Below are 18,677 nucleotides of genomic sequence, written 5' to 3'. Positions count from 1 at the left end.
TTGTGTGGATTAGCTCTCTTTTTTGTGATTTTGGAAGTGAGTCACTACTAGTATCATATTGACTTTATGGATGAGCTCTGATCAAATGAAAAACAAACAAAAACACAAAAAAGATTTCAAAATTTTTAGTTTAGCCGTTCAAATCCAAACTATATACCCTCATTGTCATGGCCTCATATGCTCCTTAGATCATGAGATCATTATATTGCCCACCATAATTTAAGAGCATACATAACTGTTGAGCCCATGAGAAACCCACATGTGAGTGAAAATGTTGTCCCACATTGAAATAATATAAAAGTGAAGAGAAATATTGGGATGTGTATCCATTACTACAAAATGAGTGTTTTTTCGACACTATAGCCTCGACGCCAGAGCAAGGGCGTCAACAACTAATTATGATGTCCGTGTTTCCTCGACGCTTTTTAAAGTCGAAAGTAATTTTAGACTCTAAAAAGCGTCGAGAATACTAACATGTGGCCCGCACGTGAACTCAAATATCTATACCGCATTCCAAAAAACCACCCACCATTAGGAACCCCTACCCCCACTCCTCATATTCGAACATCTCGAAAACTACTATCTTTTTTATCCTTCATTAGATCTGAGTTCTTTACATAGATTCATGGAGTCATGGCCTAGAGTTTGAATTCAGATCCTCTTTCTTCTTGTGTTTCTCATAATCTATCACAATAATTTATATATCATGGCGAAAATTATTGTCTTTCTATCAGATCTGATGGTTTGCATTTAAATTCGATTTTGCGGCAGCCATTGCTCTTGTTCTCCTCACAGGTTACATTTTTACATGAATCTTTGTTAATTTTCTACTCTTAATAGATATAAATTGCTTCTTTCATTTTTTGTGTGATTTTAATTGATAATTGCAAGTTGCAATTATTCAATTTTACTCGTGTTCAAACCCTAGGTTATAGATCTTGTTGGATTTCTATTTCTACAATTAATCTCTTAGTTTCTAGATATTTTCTTACACATTAGTGATTTATTGGATTGCTAATTTCATTTGTTTGGATCTATTTTTTTACGACATGTAAAACTTGATGTTGATTTTGTTACTCCATTCTTTCAGAGTTATTGGTTGGACCAAAGCAGAGTTGAATCACCGAGTCTCTAATAGCAAGGGCGAATATTGTTGAATGTATGTCTCTTTGCGATTTGCAGTTTATAAAATTGATATGAATTTTTTTATTTCTTTTTTGTTGCTTTGATGTGATTTATTATTGGTGATTTCTCAACTTATTAGGCTATTAGCTTAGATGCATTCATTTTTCTAGGTAAGAAGAGTTCTTGATGTTAGTTTGTTTTTTTCAATTGCAGAATTGTTTCAGATTTATAGTCAGATTCTAAAATACTCAACTTCATAATTTTAATTATATTGATTTGCATTAATTTTGTTCAAATATTGCTTTTGTTTTAACTGAATCAACAGTTCATATAGTAGTTACGACCTCCGTTGTTGTGGTGCCTAGTTCAATTAAGCTCTGCGTGTTTATATATTTGATACTAAAATGCCCCATTGTGCATAATCTCTCTCATTTTGATGCTAGTAAGATATTGACTAATTGAAGACAAGTACTCTTGGTTCACGTTTTTGTACAAGCCTGTAGAAGACAAAAAAGCTAATTCTGATTCAGGACTCGAAAGACTAAAACTTAATTGCAAAATTTCCCTTCTATTGACCAAATTAAAATCATTTAAACCCAAAAGGAAGAAACATAGAGATATTTTCTGACCAAATCAAAATCATTACAATAATGATATCAAGGAAAAGACTTCTACATGGTGCTATAGTTTTCCTGGTAGAATCCTGCTTAGGGACTTAAGGGTAGCATCTAGTTGCAATAACTTCTAACTTTGACACTGCTCCCAGCTTCTACAGGCCTAAATCTTGCTTCCTTGAGTTCCCAGCAACGCACTTGGCCATATGAATTAAAGTTTGCTGACTCCCTAGTGATATTAATCAATTCCCTAGACTGATACAAAATCCACCAAACACAACACAATTTATCAAAAGGGTGATAATCAAATTTCACAATTGACAACAAAATTTTGAACAAAACTCGCAGTATTATGAGATGGGTACTTTAGAGAGGATAAAAGAGAAATGCATGACAACAAAAGTAAAAATTCATACAGTTCTTGAAATCACAGTTTTGACGTCATATTATCAATTTATCATATAAAAGCAGCATAGGGAAAAAATGTCATTATAATTCGGAACCACACTAACCATATCTAAGATCTTAGGCTATTAATGAATAGAAATAAACAGAATCATAATGCCAAAAAAAATCCGTTGCCGTTTTTATTAACATCTCATTAAGTATGTTTCTAAAATATCCCTTGCATACACACACATACACTAAATAACCCGAACCAAATATTCTGACATATTGACATTAGTAGCAATTTCAGCTTATTCTCCCCCCTAGAAACATTACCATCCATATCTTAGTTGACTTTTGTGCATTTCTTTACAAAATTGAGGGATCCAGATTACTTGTGAATATCTTATGAAGGTATTGATTGTTTGATTTTCAATGTTGTCTGAATTATGTTGCTACTTTTGGTCAACTCATTACAATAATCCTGATGAATTTTACCTTCCTGTTAGTAATTTCTTTGTTAGTATTGTTTAAATATTTGATTCATAGACAGTAGATATTTCAAGGTTTTTACATGTATACAAAGTATTATTATGTTCATTGTGCTTCTATTTTATGTCTATTCTGAAACTTTAGCTTTTTGTTCTGCATTTGAAGCACGATTATGATAACTTTTGAGTTGTTTGATAGCCTCTTTTCGATAAATTTTTTATTTTGTTTAATTGTTTTTGGTTCCGTATGTAAAAATCAACATTCTTTGATCCTTTTCTCTTTTGTAAATTTTATCTCCAGGTGGCCTCTCACACTATTAGCCATGTTCTTGACATGGATATGTGGCCAAACATTCATCGTCGAAAGAAATACCTTTAAGAAGCTTAAGGTGTAGTCATTGGATGTACTACGCTACAGGGTACATGTAAGTTTTTTTTACCACTTTACAGAATACATGTCAGTTTTATGTATTTACTAGAAATGGAAGTTCTAAAACCCCTTACAAAATTATTATGTTGAAAATGAAAAAATATTTGACTTTTCCTATGCTTGCTGGTTTGTAGTATCTTTTTCAATGGCAGCAAGATGTTATATTAACAAGTTGATCAAATAAGCTGCTATCAAATGGATAAAAATTCAGATCAACTTGCACTTTCCATTATGAGACATGATTATAACTAGATTGAATCTTGGTTTTCTGAAATCTTTGTGGCTTTCACCCTACCTAGTGAGGCATATACAAATTGCTAAATTCACCTAAGTCATCTGCCTTTTACTTGTTATCTGTCTCCAGTATTATTTCCCATAGAGGAGAAAACTTTGTAAGCCAAAGTCATGTTCAGTAGGGTGGTTAATGGGTTGTCTTGATTAAATTTTAACAAGCATTTTCCATTATGATTCTGACTTCCACTCGCTAGATAGATGTGGTCAAGTTGCTAGGTATTCTAGTTTTCTTGAGATAAATTAATATTATTTGATGTTCTGAAGTCTAAACGGTTGATCAAACATGATATCTCAAACTTTATTAACCAGCTTCAAAGTATTTGCTCGAACAACCTGCAAGCCAATTTGAGACCCCAACTGCCACCTTCACTTCCCATTTATCCCCACACTGAAAAGTCCTTGCAGCCAATACTACTCCTGCACTATCCCTAATCACAGCACCTAATTCACTACCCACACTATCAATACAGTACGCTTCCACATTTATCTTGCACCATCCAATTCCAGGAGGTGCCCAAGCCGAGGGAAACCCAGCAAGCCTTGCAGACCCACCACTTGAGCCTGCAGCCTTCTCACTCGTATCAACTACTTCTGCAACAATCATTGTAGCATAATCTGAAAGTTGTGGACAACCCAGCAGACCCTGCAGACCCACCACTTGTGGACTAGTTCTTAATATGCTCTGAAAGTTGTAGTTTTCTCAGCATGTGTATGTTCTGGTTTAAATACATTGGTCTTTTCATTGTTGTTTAAATACGACATGTTGAATCTTGAGCCTATATTGTGTAATATACTAATTTGTACTTTGTATTTTTTTTTTTAAGATTGAAAAAGGCAATGTAGGCGCAACAAGAGAATAGGCCGGGACACTTGAGCATCAAAACAAGAGACTATATCATCTACAAGGCCATCATCTATCTATTTTGGTTTAGTCTTATATTAGTGATGTATTTATTTAGGGACAAGCTACTATAATATGCGTTTTTATTTTTTATTAATTGTGTTGATGTTTTCTTTTATAAATTTGGTATTAACTACGTACTCTTATTATTGTTGATTAATTATTGTTTTTTTTTAATCTAGTTATGTAGAATATTTGTATATTTTAATTTTAATGTTATTAATTTAATTTATGATAAATTTAAATAACTATAATGTAAGTATGATGGTAATAATTTAATAAAAGGAAAAAAAAAAAAGCTTAAAAAAAATTATGGACGCTTTTTAATGTCTACCTATTTTGCACATTTTCATATTTCAAGAGTTTCCCGCCATAACATAGGCTGACAAGAATAAATGCAAGACAACAAAAAGCGTCGCTAAATTTGAGTATGTGGACATGTAAAAGCGTCGCTAAAAAACTACACAAATTTGGGATAATGTGCGAAATGAGTATTTTCCGACACTTCGTATATTAGTTAGGACACATAAAAGCGTCGATATTCTCGACGCTTTTTTGTGTCCCTCAAAATTCTCGACTCACGTATTCTCGACGCTTTTTAGCAGCGTCGAGAAATATTTTTGCGACGCTTTTTAACGTCGAAAAAAGGCCTAAAAAGCGTCCAAAAAACACACTTTTTGTAGTAGTGATCCCGCATTGAAAAAAAAGAGAAAGTCGTGTCCACTTTATAAGGCTAAAGGGCTACTCCCCTCATTGCCATATGCTTTTGAGGTGGAACCTCCTTGGTCGTATAAAGTGGACAATTGTGACGGCTATGGCCCAGACCCGTTTATCATGGTATCAGAGCCCAGGTTTGTTGGGTCATTTATAACTGGGCATTTGTCAAGCCACTGGTTAAGGGGCCTCTATTGAATGTCCATTCCCAAAGAGGATTTATATTGTACCTTCTGGTGTGCTCTAAGTTATAAGGACACTCACAAGTGAGGGGGCTCCAAAGCCTTGTTTGTGGACCAAACTCTCCTCCTCCTTGTTCGGGTTGCCCAGGCCCATTTTATATTGTTTCAAAATTTATCAATAACACTTTTTCTCCATTATTTATATTTATATCGAATTTGATACACAAATTAGCTATATGATATGTGTAGTTCCTTAAATCATACCGACTTTATAGGGCTTAGCTTTATTAACATGAAAATTTAGGGTAATCAAATGCTTAATCAGAATTATCATCTCACCAATGCTTAATTTGATGCTTGTTATCTCCACTTTTAAGTTTAACTTTTGATATGTTAGCAATGAAATAAAGTCATATCATCATTTAATTACTCATTGAGTCATTGCCTTTTGCTTGTTCAATCGTGATTTTAATAAATAATGTTGGACTATTCTTTTTTTTTTTTTTTTTTTTTTTTGTTAACTTTGAAGGTGGCAGGTTACGACATGCAAACTTAGGAGAAACACTATTTCACGTGTTTTATATTGCACATAAATAAATAAACGTATTGTAATTCATGTGCTAGAGTACAAAGTTCTTCTTTCCCTAATTTGTTCCTCATAATTAGATGTGCTACTTTTAAAAGTTAATGTATATTTACTTACTTTTTTCCAAAACAGTCATGTTTAGTGTGAATTCCCACCAAACTTATTTATTACATGAGTTTTATTAAAATTTGAGGCAGCTCTAATTTAAGGAGTTATCTAGGGTTTATATAAGATAATCCGTAATCTGATCTGAATTTAATCAGGTTTAATCTTAAGTTTTTTTATCTAGTCTGATTTGGTGTATTAATCTAACTAGATTTTTAGTTCTTTTCACTAATTTTATAAGAAAAAAACATTATCATCTCATCAGCATGTGCTTTTCAAATGTCTTATTTTCATAATTTTTTTAATACACAATTAAAAATATATTAAGCAATAAGTAAATGAGAATTTGTCAAAAAAAAAAAAGTATTACCTCTGTTTCGTAATAATTGTAATATTTTTTAATTATGTGCAACAAAGGGGTATTATTTGTGAGACATAAAATATTCCTTTGTTGCACATAATAAGAAATAGAGGTAGTAATTTTTATTTGCTACCTATCCCACTTACACTACTCATTGTTTTACTGTAATATTTTTTTTGTGCTACTAACATTTAAATATATCGCCCCCACTAAATATATCAAAACTTTGGACGGAAAATACCCTTCTCTTTATTTTTAAGGAGCCTAACTTGCTAGTCCAGGCTAGCCAATCGGGATTTTGACCCATTAGGATTCTTCTCCTTAATTACAAAATAAAAATGGATAATAATTACTACCTTTAGTAGAGAAAACAAATGTCTAATCGTTATGAAACAGAGGTAGTATAACACACGTCATCCTGTGAGTTACCTTTCCATGCCGGTTTGGACATTACGTGGAGAGCGACTAAGCGGTGCGCCCTCAAACCGTCATACACCCTCCAATCCACTCTATAATATGATACTCACATTTTTTTTGGGCAACGTACTCAATACTTAATTTTAACTAACAAGCCAAATAAAACTTCACCACTCATATAAAACCATTCAAATAAAAAAACTATATACTATACATGATTATTCATCAATCCCCACGTAATACAAAGTTGCTTAAATAACAACAACAATCGATACTCTAGAAAATCCATTTGCATCAATGAAGACCATCTCTGATAATAACAACAGAAGAGGGAGAGAGGGCAAGAAGAAGAGGTCCGAGGCGAACGAGCCAGACGCGCCGGGTTGGTGTCGGGTTATCGTAAAGAGGTTGTCGAAACTCGAAGTGAATCAAGCGAGATTGAAGGATCAATTTTACGAGTTAGCTCAAGAGTTGAGGTATTCTTCGTCAAAAAAGAAGAAGAATGATTTAAGAAGAGAGGATCGAGCGGAGTGGCTTTGGGGTCCTACGTTTACCGGGAACTTTGATAATGCTTATGGTCGTGTGTTACAGTCGTTGGGTCATGCTTTACTTGTTAGCTCTATTTCGTCCGGGAATATCATTTTCTGGTTAGTACGTACTATTTACAAACTCTACTTTGATTTTCGCTGTTTACAATATAGCATTTGTTTGGTTCGTTTTGTTGGGGTAGCTAGGGGTGATTAGGGGTTTAACGGTTTGATTAATTTTTAAAACGGGTTAATGATTATGAAATTAAAGTACGGATTAATTATTACGTCTAAAGTCAAATTAGTGTACAAAATTTGATAGCGTAATAAAGAGAAAATGATATTTGAGCAAATAATAGTATGAGGGAATAAGAGGTGGGAGGATTACCAAGTCCAATTTATGCCTTAGGTCCAATTTCTTTTTGGATATTATAATTGTAAAATAAAGTCGGTATTGGATAATGTTTTATGGCTATATATATAGATTCTATTCACACACATCATATCAAAGGAAACATTATATAGTAAAGTAAGTAATAATACTCCTAGTCAATTACATTATACTAAAGGCGAAACTTAGAGAACACTTGGAAAAATATTATAAAAAGTTTTCCCTCCAAAACCACTTACTAAAAAAAGCTTATTGTAATTAAATTATGACTTTTATTTTGTATAAAATCTAAAATAAATGACCTTAAATATCAAATTACCCATTAAAACTATTACATGTTTAATTAATTTCTTTCCCAATATTTCATACTTTTTAAGCTGATGGTTGAGACCCACGAATATGTTTTATACTCTATCACGCCCCCTCACACGAGAGCCCGTTTGGGTTAGAAGTGTGGATGCAACATGGGCCCTCCTCATACCCAGCGCTTAATATTCCACTTGAAAGTGGGGGGTGGATGAGATTCGAACTCATGACCTTTATGTCACGCTGACTCTGATACCATGTTAGTGGACCAACTCAACTAAAAGCTTAAACTGATGGTTGAGGCCCAAAAATATATTTTATATATATATATATATATATATATATATATATATATATATATATATATATATATATATATATATATATATATATATATATATATTGACGATGTGTAATTTTATTCAATTCTTAATACAGCAAATTATATTTGGAGACATCTTTTTTAGAGGCGGATGATGTGTATGACAACACAAATCCAATACTCTAGTAGTCTAGTGTACTACGTTTTTTTTTTTTTGTCGGTTTGGTTGAGAATTTGAGATAAGTAAACTTTTATAATTTGTACTCCGTAGTATCTCACCATCTATTTTCTAATAATATAAGTAAAATTTTATAATAAAAATGAATATTATATTATCCTTTGAATTTTACTTTTTCTTTCTTTTTTAAAAATAATTTATAATTATGGAATCATAATTTAATAAATTGAGAGAACGAGGACTATGTCATAAAAATAACAGTTTTTTTGGTTCAAAAAGCAATGGTAGTTGAACGTTGTCCAACAACGTATGTTGTATGAGACAATGTTGGGTATGATTTTCCAAATAAAAATACCTTAAAAATGTACTCTCTCCATTTCTAGAGATGGCAACGGGTCGGATTCGGAGCGGATTATGCTAAATCCGACTCCGACCCGACAGAAAATCGAAGGTTAAATCCGACATCCGACTCCGACTCCACTTTTCTATTGAATCCGAGGTTATATTACATTGTTATCTCCACCTAATTAACATCTAAGTAATTTAATGTTAATTGCTAACTAAATGCAGTAATTATCTTTTTAAAAAGTAGTTTTTTTTAATGAGTAAAAATTACAGAGTAAAATTCTACAGCTATGCAAACTGTTTCCCTACCTTATAAAAAGTAGAAAACTACTCTTATGAATAGTGTAATGCCAATTATACCCTTCAAAATGTGTATTTACATACATACCCTCATTAATATGTACAAGCTACTTTTAATGATTAGTGTTTAGACAACTATACCCTCTAAAATATTTATTTACTTTTATGCTTTCATTAATGTTAATTATCTTGAACATTTATACTACCCACATAGTTGTTTATATATTTTCTCTTATAGTTAATTTAACTAAATTTGTGATTTAAAAGCCAAACCGAAAAAAACCTTCTAGATATGACTAGCTATGATTGCGCGTTTGCTGCCCTAGTTATTTTAAAAAATAAATAAATTTGGGCCCCTTTCTAACGTGGGCTCTAAGACCACTCTTACTCATGGATAAAAAATAAAAATGCCACTCTCTCTCTACTCACTTTCTCACTCCTCTTTTCCATTTTTTCTTATGGGCATTTTATTTAAGAACTCTTCCCACACTCATAGGCTAAACAAAAAAAAAAGCACACCACCATCTCTCCTATATTTTCTCTCACAAACACTCATGAGCCCATAGGTACTGTAACAATTTATTTTTGTCATTTCTATGGGCATTTGATAATCTTCTCATGAGCATATTTTTTTTTTTCTCATGAGTGGGATAACATTTTTAGCATTTTTACCATTAAATTCTCCTCATGGGCATTTTTTTGCCCATAAATAAGAGTGCTCTAAGCAGTCGCACTCGAGGCCTATCCCTACAGGCCGGCCTTGGAGTTTGACCCAGAGCATGAAAATTGAATTATTAAAAATACTCCGTACAAACTATATCTCTTCCTGCTCCCCTATAAGTAAGAGAGAGATCACATGTGATTATGGGAGCCTTTGGTATTCTCGCACAATCTTTATTGGGTAAATACAAGTAAAGAAGAACAAATTAATCTTAATCACAAAATTAAGTTTTAAAATGAAAAAGGTGAGGTGAAAAAGTCTTGACTCTTCATGACCAAGAAAAGGTGTCTTGAGATTTGAGAAGTGAATATAATAGTACGAGTAGTAGGGCACAAAAGCGCTTAGTTAGGAGTAGTAAGATTCAAATTAAATAAAAGGGAAAAAAAAAAGTGAATGATGCATTTTAATTAAGGGCCGGCAACCGTGTACTTTAGGGGACACCGAAGTTGATATGTGAGTAGCCTCACAGTCACTTATGGTTGGTGTTTGTTTGATAAGTTAAGCTTGAGAGCTGGATTCCAATCTCGTACTCCGTGGGTGTTGTGACTTGTATTTGGCCCGCAATTACTGTGCTCAAATGACCCTAATCTAATCTACTCCATTCGTTTCTTTTTGTTCATTTGGTTTTAAATACTCTGTACGTATGAAATCAATTAGGGCGTGATGATGCGGTGACACCATGATTCCCCACAACTAGTCATGTTCGGAGATCAATTTGAATTTGGTCTTATGTTACATATTTAGGACTTGTTCTCTTCAGAATATTTTCAGTTCAGTTCATTTCAGTTCAACTCTAATAAGTTCAGTTAGTTCTTAATTTTCTTCTCTCATAAAATATTCAGTTCATTTCAATTCAGCTCAGTTCCAATAAGTTTAGTTTATTTCAGCAGTCAATCTGAACCAGACCCTTAGTTGTTGGCAAGATTAATAATGAAGAATATGAAAACAAATATTTTTATGGATATAAATGTCTACCCACATTCTTAATAGACAGTTAACAATAAAGAGGGTAAATAAGTAAATAAACATATAAGAGAATATAATTGTTCAAACACTATTAATAAGAGTTATTTTAAATTTTTTAAAGTTAGAGATTCATGTGGCTTCTATTTTTTTCTATTTTTTTAATAAATATGTGAGAAAAATATTGAACATATGCATAAACTACAAAGCCTAAAACATGATTAACAAAAAGAAACTAAGAGAATATTAGATCATGTCAATTTCTTCTTTTTGTTGAAGATCTTAATGGTAGCTTTATATACTCGATTTTTTTGTCAATATGAATATAATTAAATGTCTAAATTATTAAAGTTACATTAATTGAATATAAAAAGATTTCATGTAGAGAAATGAATTAATGATGACACCCAAAAAGACTTTCACTAAAGTTGTATTTATACCTCTTACATAACATCTACTTTAGAAGTAGAACAAAAAAACTCCCATTGCAATTTTTTTTTTTTTTTTTTTTGGGTAAGGAGAAAGATCTTGACCAAACTTACCCTCACGGTTTTTTTAGCCCGGTATTTGTGCGTCACACACTTTGAGAATGAAGGAAAAAGGATAAGGGATCCCCACTCTTAAAGTACTTCAAATGGAGATTGAACCCCCAACGTCAAAGTTGAAAGATATTCCGTATAATCTTTCCAACTAGACCAAACTAAACTCTCATTGCAAATTTGCAATTGCTATAAACAAAGTCCATAAAAGTTTAAAAGTAGAAATACAATAATAATATTCCCAAACTTGCCGCCTTTAAGGTTAAATCTACTCCATATGAATCCATTCGGCCATCCCCATCCCAATTGCTGGTTTGCTTTTAGGTATCGCATGCCACACGTCAATCTCTAATTGGCTCCCTACTCAAACAATTTATTTTAGTACAACTTGATGTACTTGTAAAATTTAACAACATTAAATTTGTACATCTCACTTAATTTTCTCAACTCATCCAACAAGCAATTTGATTCATTAAACACAATTATTAATAAAAATAAAATTATTTATTCATAAAAAAATAAGTCCCCATTTTTTTGCAACTTGCATAGAAGAGAGAGAAACAAAAAAAAAGAAAGAAAGGTCATTATGCCCAGAAATTTCCCTGCATTTTCACAACCACCATCACCGGTAAAAAATATTCCGGCGAAGAGAGAGAAAATATGGGCTCCGACGAGTCAAACCCGGCTTTACTCCGAATTCTTGTCAACAAATGTGCCGAATTAGAAGCATGTCAAACCAATCTCCGATCAAAGCTTCACCAAGTCGTTAAACACGATACCAATAGTTATTCAAATATTAAGACTGATAATATTCCGGGAAGTAAACACGGTGTGACGTCATTTTCCGGTGGGATGACGTTTCCTGGTAACTTCAGGGATAGTAATCCGTATAATCACGTGCTTCAGTCGATTAATCATGCTGTTCACGTGACTTCGCCTACTTCAGGGGAGATCGTTTTCTGGTATTTTCATTGACTTTTTTTTTTTTTTTTTTTTTGTTTGTTTTTGTTTTTTTGAGGTTTAATTTGTTTTATGGTTTGGATAATGGTAATATAACAGTAGGATTGGAGTGTGAATGTTTGAATTGTTTTTGGTGTTTCTAAATTTGGGTATTGTTTGAAATTAGGTAATTTCTATATATAGAGTATTATATTAGTGATTTGTTGTTTCTATATTTGTGTTGTATTCATGTAATAGTATGTTGAAATGATATTATAAAGGATTAATTTCAGATTTTCAGGGCTACAAATGAATTTATATTGTAGTCAACGACTTTGATGTTGTATTTGAGTGTTTCAGCTTGGCAATAACTATACATCTTTGGTGTAGCTGATTAATGTTATGCTTCTATTGGTGTCGAAAACTAACTAAGATCGATTTTTCGAGTTTTCCGATTGTACTATCACTGAGATATGATTTTAGAACACAAGGATGAGGATTGCTAGTTACTAATTGAAGGAAGTACTGTATTAGATTTGAGATTTGACATAGTATATGATTTTATAACATAAGGTTTTGGACAATTTTTATGATGTTAAGGAGTATTAGTTACTAGTTGAAGGAAGAATTCAAGGGGCTCAGTACTTTTCAAGTCTTTAGTATTTGGCAATGGCATTTCAATTACCTGTCATAATTCATAATTGTGTTGTGATACTCGTGTTCCTGGCGAAGGGGATCAAGATTATCTAATGCGAATAAAGGGGCTTCTATGTGTATATTGTTTCAAAAAGCACTGCAGCAGCTGAAATTCTTCTACTTTGACTACCACAAGTCTTTTGTTCATAAAATCTACTGTAATTTTTAATGGTTTCATAAATTTGTGTCATATAGACCTGCAATAATGTGTAACAGGAACCGTGCTGCAGAGAAGCTTTATGGATGGAAGGACTATGAAGCAACAGGGAGACGTTTTTCGGAGCTTATTATAGAAGTAGAGTATGTTCCATACATCGAGAAAATCAGGGAAAAGTTGCGCTTTGGCCATTCATGGTCAGGTCAGTTCCCTTTTAAGAAGAGGTCCGGTGAAGTTTTTATGGCGCTAGTGACTGAGAGCCCGTTATATGAGGATGGGGAGCTTGTTGGTGTTGTTACTGTTTCAAGTGATGCAGCTGTTTTTAATAGCATTAGATCAAACCAGCCTACTGTACCACGGGGTAACGTGAAAAAGATTCAGTGGCAACAAAGACCACAGATTGCATCAGTGCCACAGATGGCTTCTTCTATTACAGATCTGGTGCTTATATGTTACTGCAACATACCCCTTTTCTTCATTCCTTGTTTTCTCTTGTTCCAGTTGCTGAAAGAGTGATGATGTGACTAATTAGGCCTCGAAGGTCCTTGGGCGTATGCGTGGAGATGACACTTCCAGAGATGGAGAGGGATTTGTTTCGGAAGCTGAAGATATTAATCTAGATAAGAAGGAAGCTGATGTATGTGTACTTATCTTGTCAATATCCTACGTCTATAATGATGATGCTGATATGTATATTTACATTTTGTGCTAAGCTTTTAGGGGTGATTCTTGCTTGCAGATAGCTAAGAATACAGACGAAGGTAAAAGCTCTCATGAAGAGGAATCTGTGATGGCTCAACCTGCAAAAATGGTACACCACTACCCCCCCCCCCCCCCCCCCCCCTCCTTTTTTTTTTTGTAACTTATTTTAGCCGTTAGAGTATTAGTCTGATAGTGTTTTGCCAACATATTGGCCTTACAACTTTAGAAACTTATTCCTGGTTCATGTGTGGATAATTTCAGTGTTTGTGGAAATGTCGGCTACTTCACTTCTACAAGTCTAATCAATTATGCAAGCATTACAAATATCTAGGGGGTGCACACTGCACAGTGTGAACCCTTGTGTTTATGATTGTGCTCAGTACCCTTGGTCCTTATTTTTCAATAAACCATTACTTATGCTTTGACTGTAACCTCTGTTATGTTTGGCTTTGATAAAGAAGTTCCTTGTGGTATCAAAACCATATGTTCTTTATTTCCTAATAAGTTTCCTAAGTGATGATATTTTTTTCAGGGGAGTAGTGTTACAGCTTGAGTAGTCTGTTTGGTTTAATTTGACTTGTAGCAATGATATGGGTAATATAATGGATTTTGTGTGTTGTGTTCAAATGGGCTTACATTTTCTACAAATCAAATTAATCTTAACTGCAAGTTAGTATTTCATCCGGATACTATAAGTCTTCTAATTAGTAGCCTATGCTGAATTAATGCAGGCAGCTAAACTTTTGGCGAGATTCAGAAAGAACAGTGGCAACAATGCTGAAACAAGTGATAAAATCCCTGTACCAAACAGCCTATTGAAAAAAACTGCTGATGAATCATGTTCTACCAAAGGTTCAAAATATATTACATCAGATAATTCTATTTATGATGTCAGACTTTTCCCTTTTCCTGGTAATGGACATGTGAATGAAAATATGAAGTTCTATGATTGGGAAAGGGCTACTTCACTTTGAGTATGCCATGAATATTCTAAATAGCCTAATCAACCAACTTTGTTGTGCCAACATTAGGTTTGCATGATAAAGATGCCGACCCTCAATTGGAAAAGCCTAAAGCTACAGAAGTAGAAGATGCTGCTTCACGTCAAGCAGGAGCCAAAAGTTCTTCAGGCTCAGGGGATAACATGTCTGGAAGTCCTGGTAGCTCTTCAAGCAAAGGTGACAGTGAGTCAAGTCGTTCAATGGTTGATTCTGATATTCTATGGGAGGACCTTCAGTTGGGTGAGGAGATTGGTCAAGGTAACTAGATGTCTAGATCATACGGAGTATTATTTATTTCCACATCTCATCCGTTTGTTTTGATGGTAGAGTAGTTGTTTAAAATCTTTCACTGAAGTGTCATCATTTATAGACCTTTGTGTAATTTTATTAGTAATCACTTCCGGCTCCATTGTACAGGTTCATATGCTGTTGTATATCACGGACTTTGGAATGGATCGGTAAGTTTAATTTAGAAATTAGAATGTCAAACTAATGTGTAGTGTAAAAAATAAGGGTACTTCCAGTATAAAAACTGATTTTTCTTACACAAGTCATGCAGGATGTTGCTATCAAAGTTTTCTTTGGGAAAGATTACAATGAAGGGACTCTACTAGATTACAAAAAAGAGGTGAGGGTGTTTGGATTTCAATGACTCCTGAATCATTAGTTGAACCTCGAAATGAGCTCACATGCAATATCCTATTGTATGACACTGCAGATTAGTATAATGAGAAAATTGAGGCATCCAAATGTCTTGCTCTTCATGGGAGCATGTTATTCACAGGAACGACTTGCTATTGTAACCGAGTTTCTTCCAAGGTAATACTGAAATGTTAAAGCATGCAGATATTTTTTGGACCTTTCTTTCCTGTCTATTTAAGATACAGCTTTGTAATCGATTAAAGCAATGATATTGCCTGGGTGAGAGAATGTTGAAATGTGTAAAATGTTAATACAAGTTTTTTAATTTTGAGTTGTAACTCCCATGATATTACTTTCAGAATTATTTTTTTACTTAAATGATGCAAGAAATGTGTTACTTATATTCAAATTTGTTTATATTATAGGGGAAGTCTTTTTAAGATACTTCACAGGAGCAATCAGGTTTTGGATCTCAAGCGGCGTTTGAGAATGGCCCTTGATGTCGTATGAATCTCCTCAGACTAAACATTAGATTTTTGTTGCTCCACATTAGATTTTTGTTGCTCTTTCTTGTTTTGCTGCTTGAAAAGTATGGCTCAAACACTTTATATGGCTGCAGGCTAGGGGCATGAATTATTTGCATCGCAGAAATCCTCCTATAGTTCATCGGGACTTGAAGTCTTCAAACTTGCTGGTTGACAAGAACTGGAACGTGAAGGTCTCTATTGAGAATCAAAGCAACTTATCTCTTCTTCCTTCCATTGTAGTGTAGCATTTAAGTGTCAACGTCACTCACGCTAAAGCTCTTATTTTAGGTTGGTGACTTTGGGCTATCGAAATTGAAGCACGCAACCTTCCTAACAGCGAAGTCTGGAGGAGGAACTGTAAGATATTCGTCAAGTCAAAGTTCAGCTCTATGTCCAGTTGTCCACTATGAACACTGACTGTATAATAGGATTTGGTGGTTTTATTTAGTTTAATTATTTCTGTGTATGGTTAGCTCACAATCTTATTTGTTTGTATACTGATTCGCCTATAATTGTCATGCAGCCTCAGTGGATGGCGCCAGAAATACTCCGGAATGACCCCTCCGATGAAAAGTAAATTCTTGATTACTGAAAACTCTTGTTTTTGTTTATTATGGTATACGCTTGTTGAAATGCACTACCATAAGTCCTTCATGCCATTTAACAGCTCACCATATATAATTACTTCCTTAAATCACAGAAATTATATTTACATGATTTAGCTACCCTTTTTGGGTTGTTCCCAGGGATGGTCTAACTTTAGATACAGTCTCCAGCAATCCATTGTAAACTTTTCCAGTATGCTACACTCACATAAAGCGAGTCTCCTTCAAATCCTTAACCTTCTGCCTCCCTCTCCAATTTAGGTCCCTTATTTGGGTGTTGATTTATAACTTTGATCTTTTTGTGATTTGGAAAAAGATAATTTTGATGTCTTGTAAATAGTGCAACAAAAAAATACTGTGGTTTCTCCCTACCCTTGTTAAATTCTGGCCAAACACGTATCTGTATCTATCTATATTCTATACTGAAGTATTTTCTTCATGCTTACTTTTGACAGGTCCGATGTGTTCAGTTTTGGTGTCATCCTATGGGAACTGGTAACTGTGAAAATCCCTTGGGAGAGTCTAAATGCTTTGCAGGTTCTTGCTCTCTTCTTTCATTCCATATGCTTCTGTCTAGAAGAAGCTATATATACGCAGATCATTATAAAAAACCTTAAACTATTATTTTGTTGACCATCTGTTTTCATTTGGAAAGGTTGTTGGTGTAGTAGGATTCATGGATAGAAGGTTAGACTTACCGGAAGGCCTTGATCCTCACATTGCATCCATCATAAAGGAATGCTGGCTAAGGTAAATCTTTTTACTCTTTTCAGGTGTTTTGCTTTACTGATTAAGACACTATTAAGACACAAATTTCAGATCAAATCATTCTTGATCCATTAATTAAGTTCTAACTATTAAAAAAAAAAGTATAAATTATGATTAATAACTGTCTACGACAAACTCTAGTAGATCACAATAAATCAGTTGTTTTTAATAAAATATCAGTTTATCTGTATTAGTTGTTATTATTATTAACATCTGTGCAAGATTGCAAGTAGCAAAAGACAATATTATGCAATGCTAATGCTATTATTACGCAATAATCAATGAGCAGCAAGCCAGAACTGCGTCCTTCATTCGAAAACATCATACAGAAAATGACCAGAATAGTTCAAATTACTCCGTCTTCAGCAACCACTCCTGTTCGAAAAAGTTTATCATTACCACCATAGAATTACACACATCACAATGCAAGAGCAATACAACAACGGAGTTCAGGACTGTACTTGTCTACTGCATCAAAATCTGCCATAGTGTGTATATCTTGTTTATGGCTGTTGTTGAGCTACAATTTGGTTGATGGGAGTGGTAATGTTTATAGTGGTAAATTGTGCTTAAGATACGACATTACTGCTGTAAGTTAATTGTGCAAATACTGTAAACCACTCGCTACCAACTAAATGTGCCATATATAGCAGAAATAGTCCTAGGTTTGGCGGGCGTTTGTTGAGAAGGTTATAGCAGATTTCTTAGGGGATTATAATTTCTGTTGCTCCCCTTCTTTTTCCTCAATTTTTTGATGATTTTTTTTGGGGACTATGGTTTCTAGTCCTTGTTACAATGTATAATTAGTTGATTGTTTGGTTAAATTATTAACCCTTATAATCATTGATTAGGAAGCATTTCTTCTTGTTTTTCTTTCTTGTCATTCCTTGTAGAAGCGATTTTTTTTACTCGTAACTATTTCAGTCCATTGTGGATGTATGCATAGGCCGGGGAGCAATTGTATGTTATGCCCCATTGTCGCGGGATCGATCCAAAAATAAGCTAAAAAATCTTTTTGAACAGGCAGTTTATGTTAAACAGCTGCTCAAACAACTTTTATGAAGCAGTGTTAAACATCACAATTAATTGACAAACAAGTCATTAGCCGAGGATAGCTTCTTAAAATTTCCTCTTGCTTACTTATGGAATAGCTAACACATTAGTAGTGAATCATGTAACTTTGTGTATGTGTTTTCATTTATTCTTAGTTAATCTTACTTGTGCTGGTCTAATCATTCCTTTTTCATGCCATTGCTTTTATAGTTTTCCATGATAAATAATAGTGTGATTAATTGATGAATTAGAAAAGGTATTACTCCAATATGTCCCTTCTCATCATTACAAATTGTGAGTATTCAATACAAGAAAGAGGAGGATAAACTAAAATAAAAAATTATAGAAACACAAGGTCAAACGTCGGCAGGACGGCAGGTAGATGGAT

At 33.7% G+C, this 18,677-nt stretch overlaps 1 protein-coding gene and 1 long non-coding RNA gene across 5 annotated transcripts; both read left to right on the top strand.

Moving 5' to 3' along the window:
* The first annotated feature begins 938 nt into the window (after nt 1–938).
* On the top strand, nt 939–4,444 carry LOC145582428 (uncharacterized). The gene is made up of 3 exons (XR_014099875.1): nt 939–1,159; nt 2,919–3,042; nt 4,166–4,444. It is a non-coding gene; the product is annotated as an uncharacterized LOC145582428 (long non-coding RNA).
* Nucleotides 4,445–6,770: 2,326 nt separating this feature from the next.
* LOC145595363 (uncharacterized) lies at nt 6,771–18,109 on the top strand. 4 transcript variants are annotated; one of them, XM_081651778.1, is made up of 16 exons: nt 6,771–7,254; nt 13,051–13,432; nt 13,524–13,628; nt 13,731–13,802; nt 14,425–14,545; nt 14,725–14,952; nt 15,112–15,152; nt 15,254–15,322; nt 15,413–15,513; nt 15,762–15,840; nt 15,956–16,054; nt 16,152–16,220; nt 16,387–16,436; nt 16,924–17,005; nt 17,124–17,218; nt 17,526–18,109. In XM_081651778.1, the coding sequence occupies exons 1-16, from the start codon at nt 6,905–6,907 to the stop codon at nt 17,641–17,643; spliced, it is 2,061 nt and encodes a 686-aa protein (XP_081507904.1). In that variant the 5' UTR covers nt 6,771–6,904; the 3' UTR covers nt 17,644–18,109. The 4 variants fall into 4 exon arrangements, 3 of the variants coding, with proteins under 3 accessions (XP_081507904.1, XP_081507889.1, XP_081507897.1); XM_081651763.1 differs by having other exon boundaries at nt 14,425–14,605; XM_081651771.1 differs by lacking the exon at nt 6,771–7,254 and adding an exon at nt 11,737–12,161 and having other exon boundaries at nt 14,425–14,605.
* Nucleotides 18,110–18,677: the final 568 nt, after the last annotated feature.

Source organism: Chenopodium album, chromosome 2 (assembly GCF_948465745.1).
Source record: "Chenopodium album chromosome 2, dcCheAlbu1.1, whole genome shotgun sequence".
In the NCBI taxonomy this organism is placed as follows: Eukaryota; Viridiplantae; Streptophyta; class Magnoliopsida; order Caryophyllales; family Amaranthaceae; genus Chenopodium; species Chenopodium album.
The sequence above is the reverse complement of the archived record's forward strand: the minus strand, read 5'-3'. Positions and strand labels throughout refer to the sequence as shown.

Bases quoted from the DNA above. Each gene is read 5' to 3' on its own strand.
- LOC145595363 (XM_081651763.1), top strand. From the start codon at position 6,905: ATGAAGACCATCTCTGATAATAACAACAGAAGAGGGAGAGAGGGCAAG. The intron at 16,437-16,923 runs GTAAATTCTTGA...TACTTTTGACAG, and splicing joins AATGACCCCTCCGATGAAAA to GTCCGATGTGTTCAGTTTTG. The intron at 17,219-17,525 runs GTAAATCTTTTT...ATCAATGAGCAG, and splicing joins ATAAAGGAATGCTGGCTAAG to CAAGCCAGAACTGCGTCCTT.